Here is a 19,692-nt window from a genome sequence, read left to right as displayed (position 1 = left end):
CAGAACTACATATCGATAACCGCCGCTGCTGCCACTAGCGGACAGGTGACGCTTACGAAACCGAGTGGCGCCAGTCAACACGAGAAGAAATCAAACAATGCAACCATGCCAACTAAACCATACGGTCTGAGAAACCTACACACAGCACCAACGCCAGCCACAGCACCGCTCAGTTCCCTTCTCAGAATCGCCAATACTATCGCCCCTAAAAGCACGTATCTTTCCTCCTGACTCACGTTCTATGTTTTCAAGCACAGGAGGTGAAGAAGACTATGCAAACACCAAAAACACAAGACATTGCTAGGCTAAATGCGCTATGGGAAACTGTTCACATTTCAAAAAGTTTCCGGTCGTCCAGGAATGTACAAATACTGATCCTGTAAAGTTTTTAAGGCAATCTTACATCATCCTTCCTGCTAAGCACTGACATCATGATTGTGCAGTTGCATAACGTTCACGGACCCATTTCTTCCAACTAGACCACAATGGCTCGATAATATAGAGATCTTGTCACAGTGATGGCCAAAGGAGATTCGACAGTCCATCGTCGTGCTCATAAAACCAGTCTTGGGCGATGTGAGCTGTGTGGGGGGGGGAAACCAACCTCTTGGAACACGGAGTCACCTCTGAGGAAAAAACACTGTAAGGTGGGGATGGCTCTGATCGGCCACAATGGTCACGTAAGCACAAAAAAAACTTTAACGCCACATAGTCCTTGGCAGTAATGTGACATTGTAGAGCGACTATGGGGCCTTGCAATAACTCTACGCCGGCCAGTGTGACCGAGCGGTTCTAGGCGCTTCAGTCTGGAATCGTGTGACTGCTACGGTCGCAGGTTCGAAGCCCGCCTAGAGCATGGATGTGTGTGATGTCCTTACGTTAGTTAGGTTTAAGTAGTTCTAAGGGACGGATGACCTCAGATGTTAAGTCCCATAGTGCTCAGAGCCATTTGAACCATTTTGAATAACTCTACATGGCTGCCCAAACGACCAATGAACTGGCGCCACGTTTCAATCATTGGATGTGAACCCTGACAGAAGTTCGAAACAGTGTCAAACAAGACTCATGTGTCGAAATGACTTTTCTCCATTGTTCCATGATCCAGGTTTTATGACTGTAGATCACATTTTTTTCTGTTATGGGCATTTGCATAACTAATGTGTGTCCTTGAATTCCAGCTTGTCCAACAAGTCCCTCCTTTTGGAGCGCACTCCTTGTTGTTTTGGTGCTGACAGGGTTCGCGAGTGCTGCAGTGATTTCAACAGCTGTAGTCCTCCTATTTTTTGTCATCGCAACCCTCTTCAATGGCCATCCGTCATGATCACTCGACACACACTTTCGTCCGCTTATATGAGTGTGGGAGGTCTGTTTCCTCGGACATGCCCAAAAGAGCAGACGCAACGCGGAATACGCAGCTGGGCAATGGATCCACCTTCTTCATTGCGGACGCACAAATACTCCGACCTCCTGTGGGAATCTTAGAGAGCGAACATGAAGGAAACGGACAGCGACTGCAGACAGGTGGTGCTCGATGGGATCGGCTGTGAGGCGGGCCGAGGTAGTCCGTGCGGTTGTAATAACATTGTGTCCTGGATGGCGCAGTGATTAACACACCTGTGTAGTAAGCTTGAGATCCCGGATTCGAATACCGGTCTGGTACAGATATTCACTCATTGTCGCTCATTACGTGTAATGTCTTGATGTAGCTGACAGCAGTGATCCCCTCCCTTTCTTCCCCTCTCCACCTTCAGTTTACTTTCATCCGCGTTGTGACTTAGCGGACGTTGTTTATCCACTTTCCCTGTACACGGCATAAATCTTCGATATGGTGCCCCTTGAAACACTTTGGCTCCTTTGCCTACGGAAGCACCACCATTGTATTGTATTGTATTGTGCGGAACTGGGGACCTAGAAACGATGGAGAGGCTTTGTCCCCGTCATAGCCCTCAGTGGTTCACAACCCCACAACACACTACAGCAGTCCACTCACCCCACCGCCGCCCCACACCGAACCCAGGGTTATTGTGCGGTTCGGCCCCCAGTGGACCACCCTGGGAATGTCTCATACCAGACAAGTGTAACCGCATTGTTTGTGTGGTAGAGTAATCATGGTGTATGTGTACGTGAAGGAAGTGTTTGTGTGGTAGAGTAATCATGGTGTATGTGTACGTGAAGGAAGTGTTTGTGCAGCAATCGCTGTCTGAGTCTGGAGACGCCCTTCACATGGCTGGCCTGCCATGTACGTTGATTTGGCAGAACGATACTGTTTCCATACAACGTACCTGTCATGCAGGGCAACCTGTATGCCAGCGGCTGGAAAAACACATTTTTGCCCTGTATCTGGCATTATTGGATCTGGGAGGTTATAAACCCCACAGTGCTGATACTCATGGCACTTGCTGTTTCTCTACCAAATTTGGCTGAGATCGATCCAGGGGTTTGGAAGGGGATTCTGGACTCATACACAGCTTTATACATATAACAACAGTACTGCAAACAGATAACAGTTACAATGAGGGTCAGTTCCCTTGAAGGTGGTAGGTTACCTGGGGATGTTGAGCACCTCGTTAAGTGCCCACGACAGTGAGGCCTCAGTGATGTTGCTGATGGCGAGTGTGATGGCGTAGCCCTGCCTCTGGGCCTGCGCCATGTTGAGCAGCTGGTCGCCAAACACAGGGATCCCCACCAGCGGCACCCCTCTGGCCGTGGCCTCCTGCGTGCTCAGCAGGCCACCGTGTGTTATGAACACCCGCACGTTCTTGTGTGCTGGAAAATAAGGCATGTATTGGTTACAGCCTCCAAATTTTGTAGAACATTAAACATATTTGTAACCAGTAGCTTCATTCTTAAATGTTGATTTCTAATACGACAGAATAGTGACTGATAGTGTCCATAATTTTCAGTTTTTTCACTATTACAGCATTGTTTAATTTTCTAATAATGGTTTACATTATGTTATGAAGTGGGGATTTCTGTCCATTCCTCCCTAATTATTCTGACTGGTGGATAAAGAGAGTAGGGCGCATTGACTCACCTCTGACATGCAAGATCTGATGAGAAAAAGCAGTAATACCACTGTCCAATGCGAATCTGGATGCTGTATGAGGACTTATGCACATGGGATGCTGTGTGGAAAGTACATAAACGCAGCAGAGACGAACTGAGGATTATTCCAGTGTCGATGCAGGCAGCAAATGGGGAAACCTACTTGTATAACTGACTTTGAAAAAGGGGTGACTGTTGCGGCACAGAGCCTGGGAAGAAGCATCTCTGAAATGGTGAACCTGATCGACTACTCACATGTTACTGTCGTGCATATCTATGGAAACCACTAGTGCCCAACAAGGTGTTTGATGTCTGTGCCACACCACAGAACGTGGAGGTCGAAAGCCCCTTCTGCAAACCAGGGTAGACGTCGATCTGGGACAGATGTGATGACAGAGTACAGTGCTGGACTGGACACAAGTGTTCTTTTTTTTTAACATCGGTTTCTACAGTAGACAACTCCCATGTGTCCCACTGTTGACTCAACCAAATTGTCAATTATGATTGCAAACGGCACGGGATCGTCGAGATTGGATCTTGGATCAATGTAAACTTGTCGCATCTTCGGATGAATCACCTTTCTCTTTACAGCAGTTCGCTGGTCATGTACAGGTACACCGCCATCCAGGTGGACGGCCGATCATAACATCTACTGTGCCATGAATACAGCTCGGTGGGGGGTCAGTGTTAGTTACGTCGGGTATTTACCCCAGTTTCCCTGAGATCTGTGGACACTGTGGATAGCATTTTCGACCGCCTGCATCCCTTGATCCTTGATGTCATCCCTGATGGTGACGATATCTTTTAGTAGAACAACCGTCAATGTCACTAGGCCAGAGTCGTGCTTCAGTGGGTTGAGGAGCAGGACAGAGATGTCTTTGTCGCAAGATTTGCCTGATCTGAACCTGATGGAACAGATGTGGAAGGCTACCGAGCACGAATTCGACACCCACAAACCACCATCCCATGATTTACGACAACGCCCAGTGTGGGGACATCTACGTTTACATAAATACAGTAGAGTCCGATTAATCCAAACTAATTGGGACTGGACTTGTTCGGATTACCGATTTGTTCGGATTAGCGGGAATTACGGTGACGAGTTTCTAGAATGAAGTATACCAAGCAGATAAGTAGGTACACCATGGTAATAAATGGGAACAAGCGTGGAAACAATGGCTCACTCTCACTCACTGCCCTTGTCGTTGTGCATTGTTGAGACCTTTATAGTGTCTGAGGTCAGTGCACTGAGAGTTGGCTAGCAAAGCGCTTGGTTATGTTAGTTATCGATCGCTGGCACGCGTAACAGTTGTACTGTATTCGTTCAGGTGTAGTGGTGTACGTATTTTCGTCATGAGAAAACGGAAACATACAACGTTAACTCTCAAAGAAAAACTGAATGCTTTGAAGCGGGTAGACAAAGGTGAGAATGTATCTAGTTTCGGTCATATCACATATGGATCTGATGATGGTCATATGAGCGAAACCGGTCAGTATGTTCTTATAACATACGTGGTGTGATTAAGACTGAATTTTAAAAACAAAAAATTTAAAAAAAAAATTAATCACTGTCCAAAAATGTTTATTAAAATTGTTCTTTTCCTTTGGTTTACGCAGGAAAGAGAAAGGGAAACTCCTTTGAGTGGAGCACTGGTTCAGGAGAAGGCTGTTTATCTGAACAAGTTAATGAATGGTGATGAGTCTTTTAGTGCGAGTACAAGTTGGTTGGACAGATTCAAAAATCGTGTATGGAATCCGTCAGCTAACAATCACTGGAGAGGAGCTTTCCTCTGACCGTGATGCAGCGAAGGAACACTTAAGTGAGTTTGAAAAAATGATAAGAGAGGGAAAGTATTCTCCCCAACAAATTTGTAACGCTGACGAGACTGGGCTTAATTTTAAAATGTGCAAAGATCGTGTGACTTTATTAGCGCGCAGTAACGCTGATGGTAATCACAAGCTGCCTTTAACGCTGATCGGCAAATCTGCTGGGCCCAGAGCTTTTAAAAACTGAAACATGAAGTCCCTGCCCGTATATTATCACAACCAGAAAAAAGCATGGATGGATGGTAAGCTGTTCAAAGAATGTTTCACGGCCAGTTTGTTCCCTTTTTTCGACGATTTTCTAAGGAAAATCATTTGTCTCCCCGTGCAATCCTTTGATTGATAACGCGCCATCTCGCCCCAGCACTGAGGCATTACGTGATGGAGAAATTGTAGTGAAGGTTTTGCCGCCGAGTGTTACACCACTTCTACAGCCGATGGACGAGGTCGTACTGCAAGCATTAAAACTGATTTACAGAAAACAATTTTTAAGAATGCTGATCCAAGATGATAGCATTCCTTTAGTGGACAAAACAAAAAAAAGACCAATGTGAAGGACGTTGTTTATTGGCTGGCAGAATATTTCAGAAAATACTCTGAGAAAATCGTGGAGAAAACTGCGGACATCTCTTGAATTTTAGGACAACCTAGTTGAAAATGAAGAGGAAAATCTACTACAAATGATACAGACAATCCCTGGATGTGAAGAAGCTAGTAAGGAGACGTAAATGAGTGGATGGCAGCGGATGGTGCGTGTGTGGAGCACCTTACTGACGCTAATTTAGTTGCTGCTGTGACTACAGACCAGGAAGAAGTGGACTGCTGTGGCGGAAGTGACAATGAGCCTGAAAGCGACGAAGGAGAGCTGGTGCCTCGCAGTGACGCAGCACAAGCCCTTGACCTCGCGCTACGTTATTTGGAGCAACAGTCCACTACTACACCTGCTGATTTGATGTTTATGAGAAGATGGCGCAACTATGCTTCATATAACAGACTGTCTTCACTACGCCCAAAAATAATGACTGAGTTTTTGTCATCTGAAAAGTAGGGATAAAATGTCCACTGTATTTTAGTAAGTTTAACAGCTTTTCTATAATTGTTATGCATTGTTTAAATCCAATATTTTCTTGCCAGTTTTTCTGATACATGTGACGGTACGTCACATAAATGGACATTTGGAGAAAGGGAAAGGAAGCTTTTGTTATGAGACGTGTGAATTATAAATTATTTCAAGACTGTGTACGTGTGCGTGATCTATAACAAATAGTAAAGAACGTAAGTTATTATTATCAAAACACAAATATCGATGTAATTAACAAAACACAGTTTTTTTGGTATAATCTCTCTGTAACATAGGCCATGAAGATCAGAGACAATACTTTGATTGAACTACCTCTCCTGTTTTTTCCGTCTAGCGTTAGGCCGCCATTGTAGTGCTGTCTGATAATTAACGTAAGTTTTATCTGTATTTTGAAAAATATAATAGAAATTGTCATTAGAAAGTGTGTATTATTGACTTAGTTGTCACCTCTCATGATTGCAACCATTAATTATAATTAACAAAGTTTTTACAGAACTTCGCAATACAGGTAGCTCATCTCCCCTAGCAGGATTTAGTCGGCCATTACGCTGACTGTATTATTTAATTAAAATATCATGTCATAATATTAAATGTAAATGCGAGAGACTTCTCAATCTTGATCCTTCATTAATTTCAAAGTTAAAAAGAGTAAAAATAGATTTCGTTTATTAATATTTAGAATACTGATTGAGTTCAGTATGTTTCATTTTGGCCGCCTAACGGCAGACGAGATTCTCTCCAGTTTTGCCTTGCAAATAATGAAAAAGAAAGATTAAAAAATCATTACATTACGCAATATCTCAGTTAATCTTTGTGTACTTTGGTACCTAAATAACCAGTAACCCCTGAGACCCATATTAATAATTACAGTTTGCGTAAGAATATGCATATTTTCTTTTCTAAATAGCAGCGCTCACGCAAACTATTTATTAGAAGGCGGTGAGTCGCGCGCTGTGTTTAAAAAATATTATATCGTGCGTACTTCGGATGTCCGTACGAGTGTTATCGCGGTATAAGTTAATTATACGTGACGTACCTTGACAATGTTTACGGTAGTGTGTAAATTAAAATTGTGTGTATGTGCAGCAGCTTATCGCACAGTTTTCCATACTTAGACTAACATTTTTCATGTCCGGATTAACCGAACGTTCCGATTACCGGGGTCCGGATTAGCGGGACTCTGCTGTATTCCACAAGGTCCCGTACGGTTCGTGGCGCAGAGTAACCCGTTCTACTCCTAGTCATTCCCTCCGCTGTTCCACTCGCAAATAGATCGAGGGAATAATGACTGTCTGTACGCCTCCGAATGGGCCTTAATTTCTCGTATCTTACGTTCGTGGCCCTTACCCGCGATGTACGTTGGCGGGAGCAGAATCGTTCGGCGGTCAGTTTCAAATGCCGGTTCTCTAAATTTTCTTAATAGTGTTTACCCCCAAAAAAAAAAAAAAAAACTCCGCTTTCCCTCCAGGGATTCCCATTTGAGTTCCTGAAGCATCTCCGTAACACTTATGTGTTGTTCAAACCTTCCGGTAACAAATCCAGCAGTCCGCCTCTGAACTGCTTCGATGTCTTCCTTCAATTCGACCTGATACGGATCCCAAATACTTGACCAGTACTCAAGAATAGGTCGAACCAACGTCCTATATGTCGTCTCCACAGGTGAACCACTCTTTCCTGAAATTCTCCCAAGAAACCGAAGTCGACCACTCACTTTCCCTACCACAGTTCTTACATGCTAGTTCCACCTCAAATCGCTTTTCAACGTTACGCTCAGATATTTAAACCACTTGACTGTGTCAGGCAGGACACTAGTAATACTGTATCCGAACAGTACGGGTTTGTTCTTTCTACTTACATTTTTCGACATTTAGGGCTAGCTGGCACTCGTCGCACCAACAGGAAATCTTTTCTAAGTCTTCTTGCATCTTCCTACAGACCCTCAACTTTGACACCTTACCGTACACCACGGCATCACCAGCAAACAACCACAGATTGCTGCCCAAATCATTTACGTTTATGGAGGACAACAGCGGACCTAGCACTCTTTCCTGGGGCACTCCTGACGATACCCTTGTCTTTGATGAACACTCGCCATCGAGGACTACATTCTGAGTTCTATTATTTAAGAAGTCTTCTAGTCACTCACATATCTGTGAACTTGTTTCATATGCTCGTATCTTTGTTAACAGCCTGTAATAGGGCACTGTGTCAAATGCTTTCTGGAAATCTAGAAATATGGACCCTGCCGGTTGCTCTTCATCCATAGTTCTCAATACATCGTGTGAGAAAAGGGCAAGCTGAGTTTCGCGAGAGCGATGCTTTCTAAAACCATGCTGATTTATGGACGTAACCTTCTCAGACTCAAGAAAATTTATTATATTCGAACTGAGAATATGTTCAAGGATTCTGCAGTAGACAGAAGTTAGGGATATTGGTCTGTAATTGTGCGGGTCCGTTCTTTTACCGTTTTTATACAGGGTGTAAATTTTAAGTTGACAAACCAGAATAACTCGAAAAATAAGCTTCAAATGAAAAATTCTGCAGAATCCAAACCTGATTATTTTCGAGGGGGACATCTGCTGGTGATAAAATTAGCCCGCACCTCCTGGTGGTGGGGCGGGAGGCAACTTTAAAATTTCAAATGGGAACCCCCATTTTTTATTGCAGAATCAGATTCTACATAAAAAAACTACGTACATTTCGTCTTAAATGTTTCTTTTGATTCTTGGTAGTTGGCGCTGTAACTCAAGAAAATGTATGTTCTCATTTTTGGGTGGAAAACGGTAACGAATAAATAAAAAATACTTATTTACTTCGTAAATTTTGATTCGCTACAACTAAAACTCTCCCTTTCCCCACAGGGTGGAGTTTGAGAGAGAGGAATTAGAGTTTTACAAATGTTAATCCAAATATTAATTTTTTCCGCAGTTTCGCATAACTTTGGGTCAACATTTGTAAAACTCTAATTCCTCTCTCTCAAACCCCACCCTATGGGGAGAGGGAGAGTTTTAGTTATAGCGAATCAAAATTTACGAAGTAAATAAGTATTTTTTATTTATGCATAACCATTTTCCACGCAAAAATGAGAACATGGATTTTCCTGAATTACAGCGCCACCTACCAAGAATCAAAACAAATATTTAATACGAAATGTACGTAGTTACTTATGAACAGTCTGATTCTGCAATAAAAAATGGGGGTTCCCATTTGAAATTTTAAAGTTGCCTCCCGCCCCACCCCCAGGGGGCTGGGGTGGCGGGCTAATTTTAGCACCAGCAGATGTCCCCCTCGAATATAATCAGCTTTGGATTCTACAGATTTTTTCGTTTGAAGCTTATTTTTCGAGTTATTCTGGTTTGTCACCTTAACATTTACACCCTGCATACTGGAGTCATCTGCGTCTTTTTCCAATCGCTTGGAACTTCGTGCTGTGCGGGAGATTCACGATAAATGCAAGCTACGTAAGGGGCCAGTGCCGTAGAGTCCTCTTTGTAAAATCGAACGAGGGTTCCATCTGGACCTGGTGATTTATTTACTTTTAAATCTTCCAGTTGTTTGTCTAGGTCAGGGATGCTTATTGCTATGCCGTCCATACGGGAGTCTGTTCGATGATCAAACGACGGTACGTTTGTATGATTCTCCTGCGTGAACGGTTTCTTGGACTTGAAATTTCAAACTTCGGCTATAGTTTTGCTGTCTTCAACTGCCACAGCAGTCTGGTGAACAAGGGACTGAATGGAAGCCTTAGACCCGCTTACCGATTTTACACAGGACCAGAATTTTCTCGGGTTCTCTGGCAGATCTTTTTCTAACGTGTGGCGGTGGTAGTAGTTGTACGCTTCGCGCACAGACCTTTTCACAGGCGCTCGAATGTCTCCTAACCTCCGCTTGTCGTCATTTATGCGTTCCCTTTTACATCGAGAGTGCAACAGCCTCTACTTCCTGTTCTTTCTATCCTTTATCCACTCACTAGACACTTAAGTCTCCAGATCACGATTTACAGTCCGCTTAAACTACGCCCACACTTCCTCTGCATCCATCTTAGTGCAACCAAGTGTTGCCAATTCATTGCCTAAGTGAGATGCTACATCTACTGCCTCATATCTCTGGAAATATATCAGGTACTTGTCGAAGCCATGTGAGACAGAATTCCTATTGTATTGCGTTCCAAAAGTGGACCAACACTTTATGAATCAGGTGTTTGCAATATTTTGGATCGTCAGCGTATGCAATCTTGTACGTGCTTAATAACAGTGCACGTCACATAAAGATAAGAGTATTCTTCAAAGAGGCGACTGCCCCCATAGACGATGCTCCGAACGCATACTTGTACGGTGTTACTCAAGTCGGATGCAGCCACTTGATGGAACAAATTTTCGGCGTTGACATAGGCACGGGATGTGATGGTGCAGATTTCCACTTCAAACTTTGTGAGAGTTATTAGAACTGAAGTCTAGACTCTCCGCACAGTTTGTGAATCGAGGATGTTTGACAGAGTCAGTGGTGATTCCTCTTTGGCGTAGCGCCCTTCATATCGCCGACTCCCATACTGTTATTGGTGAGCACTAGGCTTGTATCAGCACGGCGTTTCTTTCCCTCCATTCCTTTTATCAGTGCCGCCGAGAACGCAGATACTCTGAAATCCGCAAGCAATCACAATGACCTACACTTAACACGTGTACTTATAGCAAAATTTATGCAGCTGGTCTGGACAGGCGCCATTGTGTAAGAATAGTGGAAACGTTTCTGATTAGGCACTAGTACCCACTCCTCTTTTTATTGGACTGAATGCATGGGGCAATATTCGAAATTAAGACGTTTTACGTGTTTAGAATATATTAATCAATATTTAATTCCAGAATGTGATTTTCACTCTGCTGGTGCTAAAATTAGCCAACCAACCGTTGATGAAAGACTTTATTCGACAATATTCCACATGTTTGTTACTTTTAACACCACATTTCCTATACACAGTTAACACACACAATTTCCTGTTCACAATCAACACATACTAATATGTCGTTCATGTCAGAAATGTTTTTTTCAATAGAGTATAACTCCACCTGCAACTAATCGTCAACATTAGTAATGGAACATTCCATATTTCTTCCCTTGACAACTCAAGGATAGCTATAACGTTCCAAGTGCTAAATCAGGTGTTCTAAACCAGTGCTTAATTTCTAAAATCTTATGTGCTGGAACGCATATGCATCTCTTCAACCATACAACCCCCCCCCCCCCCCTTTTCCGCGCAACCATAAAACTCATAAGTTTCGACTGTTTGAAACTTGTATTAAAACTTACAATGAGAAATTTTTTTACACAGTACTGTTCTGAAATTCACGTATTTAAAACATTATTTCTATAATCGAAACGGTAAACTACAAGATTTCGTGAAAGCACTTTCACAGATGCTCATGTAATGTGGTGTCACCGCCAGACACCACACTTGCTAGGTGGTAGCCTTTAAATCGGCCGCGGTCCGTTAATATCCGTCGGACCCGCGTGTCGCCAATATCAGTGATTGCAGACCGAGCGCCGCCACACGGCAGGTCTAGTCTAGAGAGACTCCCTAGCACTCGCCCCAGTTGTACAGCCGACTTTGCTAGCGATGGTTCACTGTCTACATACGCTCTCATTTGCCGAGACGACAATTTAGCATAGCCTTCAGCTACGTCATTTGCTACGACCTAGCAAGGCGCCATATTCAGTTACTATTCTGAACAGATAATATTGTGAATCATGTACCTTCAAAAGCGACGTTCATCATTAATGGATTAAAGTTAAGTATCAAACTAGCTACGTCCGCTTTCTGAATTCTAATTCCTTGTCATGTTCCACACCTCACGTCAGTATAGTCCTTCCTTCCTCACGCCAGCCTGCTTGAGCTAAAACGCGTGCATTTCGGCCTCCTCTAGTAACACGGTGTTGGCTCTTCAGCCGACACAACATGTTCAACACTCCTTATGTTATTTATTTCTCATTGACACACGTAGTACATGATGCAGGTCAACTTATCTTGGTAACACTGTAAACCCCTCCCATCCCCTACCCCCTCCGCACATACACACACTGTCTCGCCCCACAGCCCTGCCCATCGCATCACGTTGGTTACCCATTTCACAATCTGTGGTGTCGGTGCAGCGGCAAATTATAGTTACATCGAGATTTAAGACGTGTGTACTATTTTAAATCTCCGGTGCCTACTTGTTCCAGAGAGTTACAACAAATCCTGGCAGGTGCTGGAACGCCGTTCCAGCGCTCTCCCGCGGAAATTAAGCCTTTTTCTGAACCAGTTCCAGTACTGGCGTTAAGATGACGACAACGTAGTAGATAGTTCTCAGCTAGGTGTGTACTGAATTGAACAAGAAGGAAGAGAGACTTGCGTATCACGTATGCCAACGTACTTTACTCGTTGAATACACTGGTTCTTGTCAATTCACCGACGTTAACCAACATTGGTCTTGGCCAGTGTTTGCATAGGTGACTGCCACGTGCTGTTGGCTGATTTCCCTTCGCCTTTACGGCAAATGGAAGGAGGTCTGGTGCGTAGGGTCCTTGACACAAGACTTTGGGCCAACATCCCGGATTAAACTCCAAACCTCTCTGCAGTGTGACACACTTTATGGCATGCCGTCTGCTGGATAGGGACGTTTAGCACAACGGCCCCTTGTGGTGCTCTTCGAGAGGAGTGAGCTGTCTACTGCCTCTGGATTTCACACTCCCTTCTCTCGTCATCATCATCCAACATAAACACGGTACCACACTACACAGAAACCCACCCATTACAGTCACCTACACTTATTAGATACGCTTACGACACACGCCACTCACATTTCGAGAAGCACCTGCGCCACTGTGCTCGAAGGACAGAAAAATCTTTCCAAATAGGTGCCTGAACCTGCCCTTTGGGACGTATGACCAGACAATTTTGGGACCAGCGTTGGCCCAAGGTCGTGACAGTTGAGCTCAGTTGGGGGAGACCAAAGCACTGGATCACTCGTGTGGCTCCCCATATCCAAAGTCGTGTAGCTACTAGGACTCTCTCGTCCCATTGTATCCGTGAGTACATCCATTCGGATAAGGCCACCGACGCCTGATTCGTAAGTCGTACATAGTAAAGCGATAATGTTGAGTTTTCCTGTCGACTACCACGGATTATAGAAGCAAATAATCACTCAGGAAGATGGTGTCTAAGGGTAGCGGTAAGAGATCAGTACAAGGACTATACTTAAAGTTTCAGTTATCACGACGAAAAAAAAAGAGAAAATAGAGCTTCAAATATTAGTGTTTGTGATGTTGTTAGTCCTGATCTACCGGGTGGTTATAATTAACATTTCCCTACTTAACACGTTATAAAACGAAAAATAATTACCATACAGGTACCAAACGTGGTAGCATTGATGTCCAAAGTATGGGGTGCATGATTTCCATGCGTCACAGCGCCACCGTCCAGTTCCAACTATGGCCGCCGGGTACTGTAATCAGTCATCGTGATTCACAGTCTGACACACCTGGCCAGTCGCAGTCCATTGGTTGTCGTGACAACAGGAACTTGGACAAAAGGAGCAGGACATTATTGGTGATGCTCTATTATCAAAACAACAGTAGTGCTCCAGCTGCACTTTGAGAATATCGCAGGCTGAAAGGATTACAGAAGGGTCCTCTTTCTTCTCCTGCCGTGCAGAGCATGGTGAAGTTCGAATCAACTGGAGAACTGGGCGTCGTTCGGGGAAGAGGCCGACGACCGGTTGCACCACAGGTGGTTGGTGAAATGGCTATTACTATGGCAGAAAACGCTGCGCGTAACTCCCGATCGTCAGGGCAGTGCGCGACCTGTGTCACGGCAGTGGAACATCCCGTGGTCCACTGTACAGCAGTTGCTTCGAACCATTCTCAAGTGGTGTCCGTACAAGAACCATTTCGTACAGCAGCTTGCACCACAGGGCGCACAACGACGTGTTGACTTCGCTCTCCACTTTCTCGCAAGGATTGAAGTTGACGAGGACTGACCCTGGGCCATCCTATGGACAGACGAAGCTCATTTTTCTCTGACAGGTGAGGTGAACACACGGAATGGCCGAGTGTGGGGATCTTCACCTCCCGCCACTGTGCGTGAAGTTCCTCTGTATGGTGAACGTGTCACCACATGGTGTGGCTTCACCGCTACGCCCATCATTGGCCCATTCTTCTTTGAACAGGTTGGCGCTCAAGGACCAAAGACGTGCAGCGTGACTCGCCAGCGTTACTGCGATATGCTGCTCCAGCATGTCATCCCCGCCTTACAGGAGAGAGACCGGATCTCACTGCTTGTGATTTCTGGTTGTGGGGCTACGTGAAGAACAGCGCTGACCAGGGGAACGTGCTCATCTGAAGCGCAGCATATCAAAAGAGGCATACCTACGGACTTGCTTCGTTCTGCTGTGCAGAATGCAATCCTCTGCTTTCAGACTCTTCTGGACACTGATGGGCACCATATTGAACCCTTTTTGTAGCAGTAATGATACCGGTATGTAATGGTGTGATGAACCGTAGCAGCACATTAAACGTGTTTCAATTGAATTGATTCTGTATTATGTCTCTTCCCCATGTCTTTGACATTAGTGCTACCAAATGTGGTGCTCATACAGCAGTTAGTTTGCATCTTATAACGTGTTAAATAGGGAAAGTGTAATTACAATCACCAGGTACATGCCGATGAACGAGAGACAATGTTCCCAGTGATAGAATACTTGGTGGAAACGTTGGCTGCAGAAGTCTGAATTTCGGTTGTTCAGGTGGTGTTCCGCCCCGAACGTTACTTCGCCGTCATTCAGAAAATGCCTGAAACGCAGTGGTTCCTTTATCTGAGGAAAAAGGAAGACATCGCTGGGTGCTAGGTCAGGACAGGAGAATGATAGCGGGGGGGAGGAGGGGGCGGGGGGGGGGGGGGGGGGAAGGCAAGATTTGGTAGTCGAAAGGAGCAGGATGTGTGAATTCGTTCGGCACAACAGAATGAGCCGGGGCGTTGTCTTGGAGGAGAATCGCAGCTCACAGCTTCCCACAGCGCTTCGTCTTGACGGCCTCCGGTAACCTCATTGGGCAGCGCGGGGTAACCGCGCGGTCTGACGCGTCTTGTCACGGTCCGCGCGGCTCCCCCGTCGGAGGTTCGAGTCCTCCCTCGGGCATGGGTGTGTGTGTGTGTTGACCTTAGCCTAAGTTACTTTAAGTTAGATTTAGTAGTGTGTAAGCGTGTGCAGCGATGACGTTAGCAGTTTGGTTCCACAAGACCTTACCACAAATTTCCAAATTTTTAACCCCTTGGGGAGATTTCGGCAGTGTGCCGCTCTGACCCTTTAGCCATCATAAGCACAACCTGCTACCACCGCACTGTGGCAGTCCGAATAATGGCTCCACTTCTCCTTGCGCGATGGTGGTTCGGTTCGCCTCTTTCGGCTGTGCTGAATCCAAATGCTCCCATTGTTTGCTCTGCTCCCTTGCAGACAGTAAAGAGACACCTCATTATGATGGGTATGGCGGCTTTCGGAATATCTCCTGCAGAAGAGCTATAACGGGGCTAATTCAGTTTGTTCTAAGAATCATGCACCAATCTGCAATTTGATGGTGGGAAACAAAGTGTCGCCTTTAAATTGCCAAACACAAACTAAGCCAGCAAGTAGTTAATTAATTCGAAATAAGAGACGAAATCTTAGATGAGAGGCAACAGCATGCACCTTCGTCTCGTGGAGTTGAAACTTCTTTATTTAAATGTGTGTACTTAAATTGCCGAATGACTGACACCCACAATATCCTAGCGCAACGCAATCTGACTGCTGAAAAAAAGGATAACCTGACTTCAAATAGTTAATTCAAAAGAATGGCCCTGAGTAAAAAGAAATGCTAGCAATAACCTATACATTTCATTAAACTCTTACCTCACAAAAATTTTCATTACGCGACCTACTACGATACAGCGAGCGTCAATACTGCCAGATAAATAATAGGCATGTGGTTAGCAAAGGAAAGATTTTGTTGCAAATCAAATAACTTAATTTGTTTTACCTTAATAATGTGACATCCAGTTGAGACACGAATATAAATCGTCACTGACATCTAGTACAAAGGTATATAATCATGAATAATATTCACCTCCAAGTCGAATATGTACAGATCGGCCGGTCGCGGTGGTCTAGCGGTTCTAGGCGCGCAGTCCGGAACCGCGCGACTGCTGCGGTCGCAGGTTCGAATCCTGCCTCGGGCATGGATATGTGTGATGTCCTTAGGTTAGTTAGGTTTAAGTAGTTCTAAGTTCTAGGGGACTGATGACCACAGTAGTTAAGTCCCATAGTGCTCAGAGCCATTTTTTTTTGTACAGATAGTTAGCCTACGCTAACGCTTCAGACCTCTACCCTCCATAAATGCTAACGTCTGACATCTAACATCCATCACTCCTGGCTGTTCTCCTCCAACTGCCCAACAGTACTTCCATCACTGCTGGCGACTAACTTCCAACTGCCCAACAGTACTGGCGATTAACTTCCAACGACGAGTCCGACCAGCCACAGAGTCTCTTACAAAGAAAGTGCAGTCAGAGATCCAATGCAAAGCGCTACACAGCGCTGCCAACACAGAAGCAGAGTGTGTGGTACGAGAGGTCGCTGACGTCACGAAGGTGAGGCGGAGCGCAACACACGAATCGACAGGTGTCTCTAACTGTGAGCGCGTCTAGGAGTGTCGATAGTCGCCGTGAGCACTGTAAATCTCTGAATGATGTGTAAAGAAGAAATAGGTCCTTTATTAAAAAAAGGGATCGAACAGATGCTCACACTTTTTGTATGACGTTGTTAGTGTACCTAATGTGATTCAGTAGAGTGGTTCTTAGAGACAGTGTGACGCAGACGCGGCACTCACCCAGTATGTCGGACTGCGGCAGCCACTTGCCGGTCTTCACGTTGGGCGGTTGACCGGGCAGGGAGTCTTTCTCCCACTTCCATAGCACTCTCTGCTTCAGCCGCGAAAACACCTTCAGGAAGGCAACCCGCTTCTCCTCAGGCCAGTGGGCACTTTGCACGTTAGAGCCCATACTGAAGTATATCGCCCCGTCTGTGGCCTCGTCCAAAAACTTCTGTATGTCCTGCGGAAGAAGAAAGCTATTTCAGCAAAGCATCTTGATGTTACCACAACTAATGGAAAACTACATGTTTATTTATTGGCCGCTTGTCACGAATTCCAATTTTGCTTGTCGTACCACTTTTAATGAGTTAAAAGCGTCTAAAGGGCCAGTTGTAGTGCACTTAGTTCCGTAGCTAACGGAAAGAGCGAGTGTGAACGGAGACAACGCACAATGAAGATAACTCACGTTTCAACAGTTATTTCTAAACCCATGCAGACCTATACTCAGTAAACAGGCGAGCACTTGAACTGGTTATTTTGTATGTTCACTTTTTTTTCCTTTATTCAGTTTCGACTCCCCCCGAGGGGGGGGCGGGCTGGCAGCAGCTTAGTATGCCGCTCTTCAGCCTACAGAATTTGTTTTAAAAAGATGAAGATAATAAATAATAAATACACGCGATAAAATCGGTGACTTAAATGGGAAAATGGCGGAAAATCGTGGAACTTAAAACATAAAACAAAGGGTTGATGATGCTAATAAAATACATATGAAGCAGAGAGGTAATAGAATAGACATACAATTAAAAAAACACGGCGACAGTCTCGTTTCTGTTCGCAAGAGATGTAAAGTTTTCACCCAGCGACAGCATGGTTTCTGTTTGCAACACTTTGGAAAGACGAACAACACTGAACATTCACTTGAACACTGCACTAAAAAATTTTCACAAATATGATATACAACAGCTGCGGGCAGATGGGGGGGGGGGGGGTACGTGGTCAGACGATGGGAAATGAAAGGGGAGAAGGAGAGGAAAAAACGACGTGGGGAGAGGGGGAAAGGAGCCAATGGCGGACAAGGACCCATAGGAGGGGAGGCAGGTGCTGGGCAGACGCGACAGGGAGTGGTGGAAGGCAGAGGAGGTGAATGCAAAAGGACTCAGGGAGGGGGACAAGGGAGGCAGGGAGAGGTTAGGTGGGGAGAAAACAGGATGGGAGGGGGGGAAGAGGGAGCCCAGCAAAAGGACAGGAAAGAAGGGGGGGTGAGGATCAGGGTTGAGAGGAAGGATAAATGGAGGGAGAGAGTGCACCATCCGGGAGGAGGAGTTGAAGGGAAGTCACCTTGGGAAAGGAGATGAAGGGTGTAGAGGTGGAGGGTAGGGGGGACACAACAGTGAAGGCGTGGCAGGGGGCGGGGACGAGAGAGGAGAGGAGCAACCAGGGGGTGAGGGGAATCGAGGCGGCGGGAGGTGTAGAGGATGCGGATATGTTCGAGGAATAGGAGCAGATGGGGGAAAGGAATGAGATCATAGAGGATCCGTGTGGGGGATGGGAGGCGTATACGGAAAGCGAGGCGGAGAGCATGGCGCTCGTGGATCTGGTGGGACTTATAGAATTTGGGGGGGGGGGGGGGTATGTTCACTTCCGTCTGTGCACTCTATATCGTTGCGGCAGCAATACCTGGGTGTTTCCGTCCTGCATACATTGGCACACTGCTCGTTATCTTCGAGTACAGGCTTTGCTTAGCATGTTGAGCAATAATGCTTTTACATTTACGCACACTTCTTCAAGTAGTTTAGGACCTTCTATCGCAAAGGAAAACAAAGCCAGCAACGAAAAAGGATCAGAACAATCATCAGACCGGTCGCAAGCACCCTCTACACTTATTGCCTGGTGCAGACGGAACCTGAGGTACTAGAAGACTGCCCGTGACTCATTTTCAGATTGTTTGCTGCTGTTGTGACTCAACTGTAAACCACAATATGGCAATTACTTTGTTATTCTGAGTATAATATACTGAAGCGCCAAAGAAACTGGTATGGGCATGGGTATTCAAAAACAGAGATATGTAAACAGGCACAATACGGCGCTGCGACCGGCGCAGTTGTTAGATTGGCTACTGCTGCTACAATCGCAGGTTATCAAGATTTAAGTGAGTCTGAACGCACGAGCGATGGCACATAGCATCTCCGAGGTAGCGGTGAAGTGGAGATTTTCCCGTACGACCATTTCAAGAGTGTACCGTGAGTATCCGCTAAGATATCGAATCTCTGACATCGATGCGGCCGTAAAAAGATCCTGCAAGAACGGGGCTAACGACAACTAAAGAGAATCGTTCAACGTGAAAGAAGTGCAACCCTTCCTCACATTGCCGAAGATTTTTATACTGGGCCGTCAGCAAGTGTCAGTGTGCCAGCTATTCAATGAAGCATCGTCCATATGGGCTTTCGGAGCCGGAGGCCCAATTGTGCAAGCTTGATGACTAGACAAGCAACCGAAAGACACACATCACGTGCGTACTGAAGTCATGTGGAAGCGGCAGCTAACAATGGTTCAAATGGCTCTGAGCACTATGGGACTTAACATCTGAGGTCATCAGTCCCCTAGACTTAGAACTACTTAAACCTAACTAACCCAAGGACATTACACACATCCATATACGAGGCAGGATTCGAACCTGCGACCGTAGCAGCAGCACGGTTCCGGACTGAAGCGCCAAGAACCGCTCAGCCACAGTAGCCGGCAAGCGGCAGCTAAACATTGCTGATTCCTGGTTCACACATTCTCCATATAGAGCATATATACAAATACTATCAGAAGAAACGCTATCAGAAACATCATTAAATTCAATTATTCCACCCCACACTAGCACA

The 19,692-nt window shown here is 45.4% G+C and overlaps 1 protein-coding gene across 4 annotated transcripts in view; it reads right to left on the bottom strand.

The window, feature by feature from the left end:
* The window catches only part of LOC126419833 (UDP-glycosyltransferase UGT5-like), a 199,221-nt gene that overhangs the window by 22,423 nt on the left and 157,106 nt on the right, over positions 1–19,692 (bottom strand). For 2 of the 4 annotated variants that reach the window (XM_050087069.1, XM_050087068.1), the window contains 2 exons: positions 16,841–17,063; positions 2,547–2,766 (listed from right to left, as the gene is read on the bottom strand). The exons of 1 other annotated variant lie outside the window; for it this stretch is intronic. In XM_050087069.1, coding sequence (XP_049943026.1) covers positions 2,547–2,766; positions 16,841–17,063 — 443 coding nt within the window. The remainder of the gene's footprint in view (positions 1–2,546; positions 2,767–16,840; positions 17,064–19,692) is intronic. One more of the 4 variants, XM_050087067.1, reaches the window with a different exon arrangement.

The sequence above is a fragment of the Schistocerca serialis genome, chromosome 9, assembly GCF_023864345.2.
Source record: "Schistocerca serialis cubense isolate TAMUIC-IGC-003099 chromosome 9, iqSchSeri2.2, whole genome shotgun sequence".
NCBI classification, from domain to species: domain Eukaryota; kingdom Metazoa; phylum Arthropoda; class Insecta; order Orthoptera; family Acrididae; genus Schistocerca; species Schistocerca serialis.
This window is presented reverse-complemented; position numbering and strand designations above follow the sequence as displayed.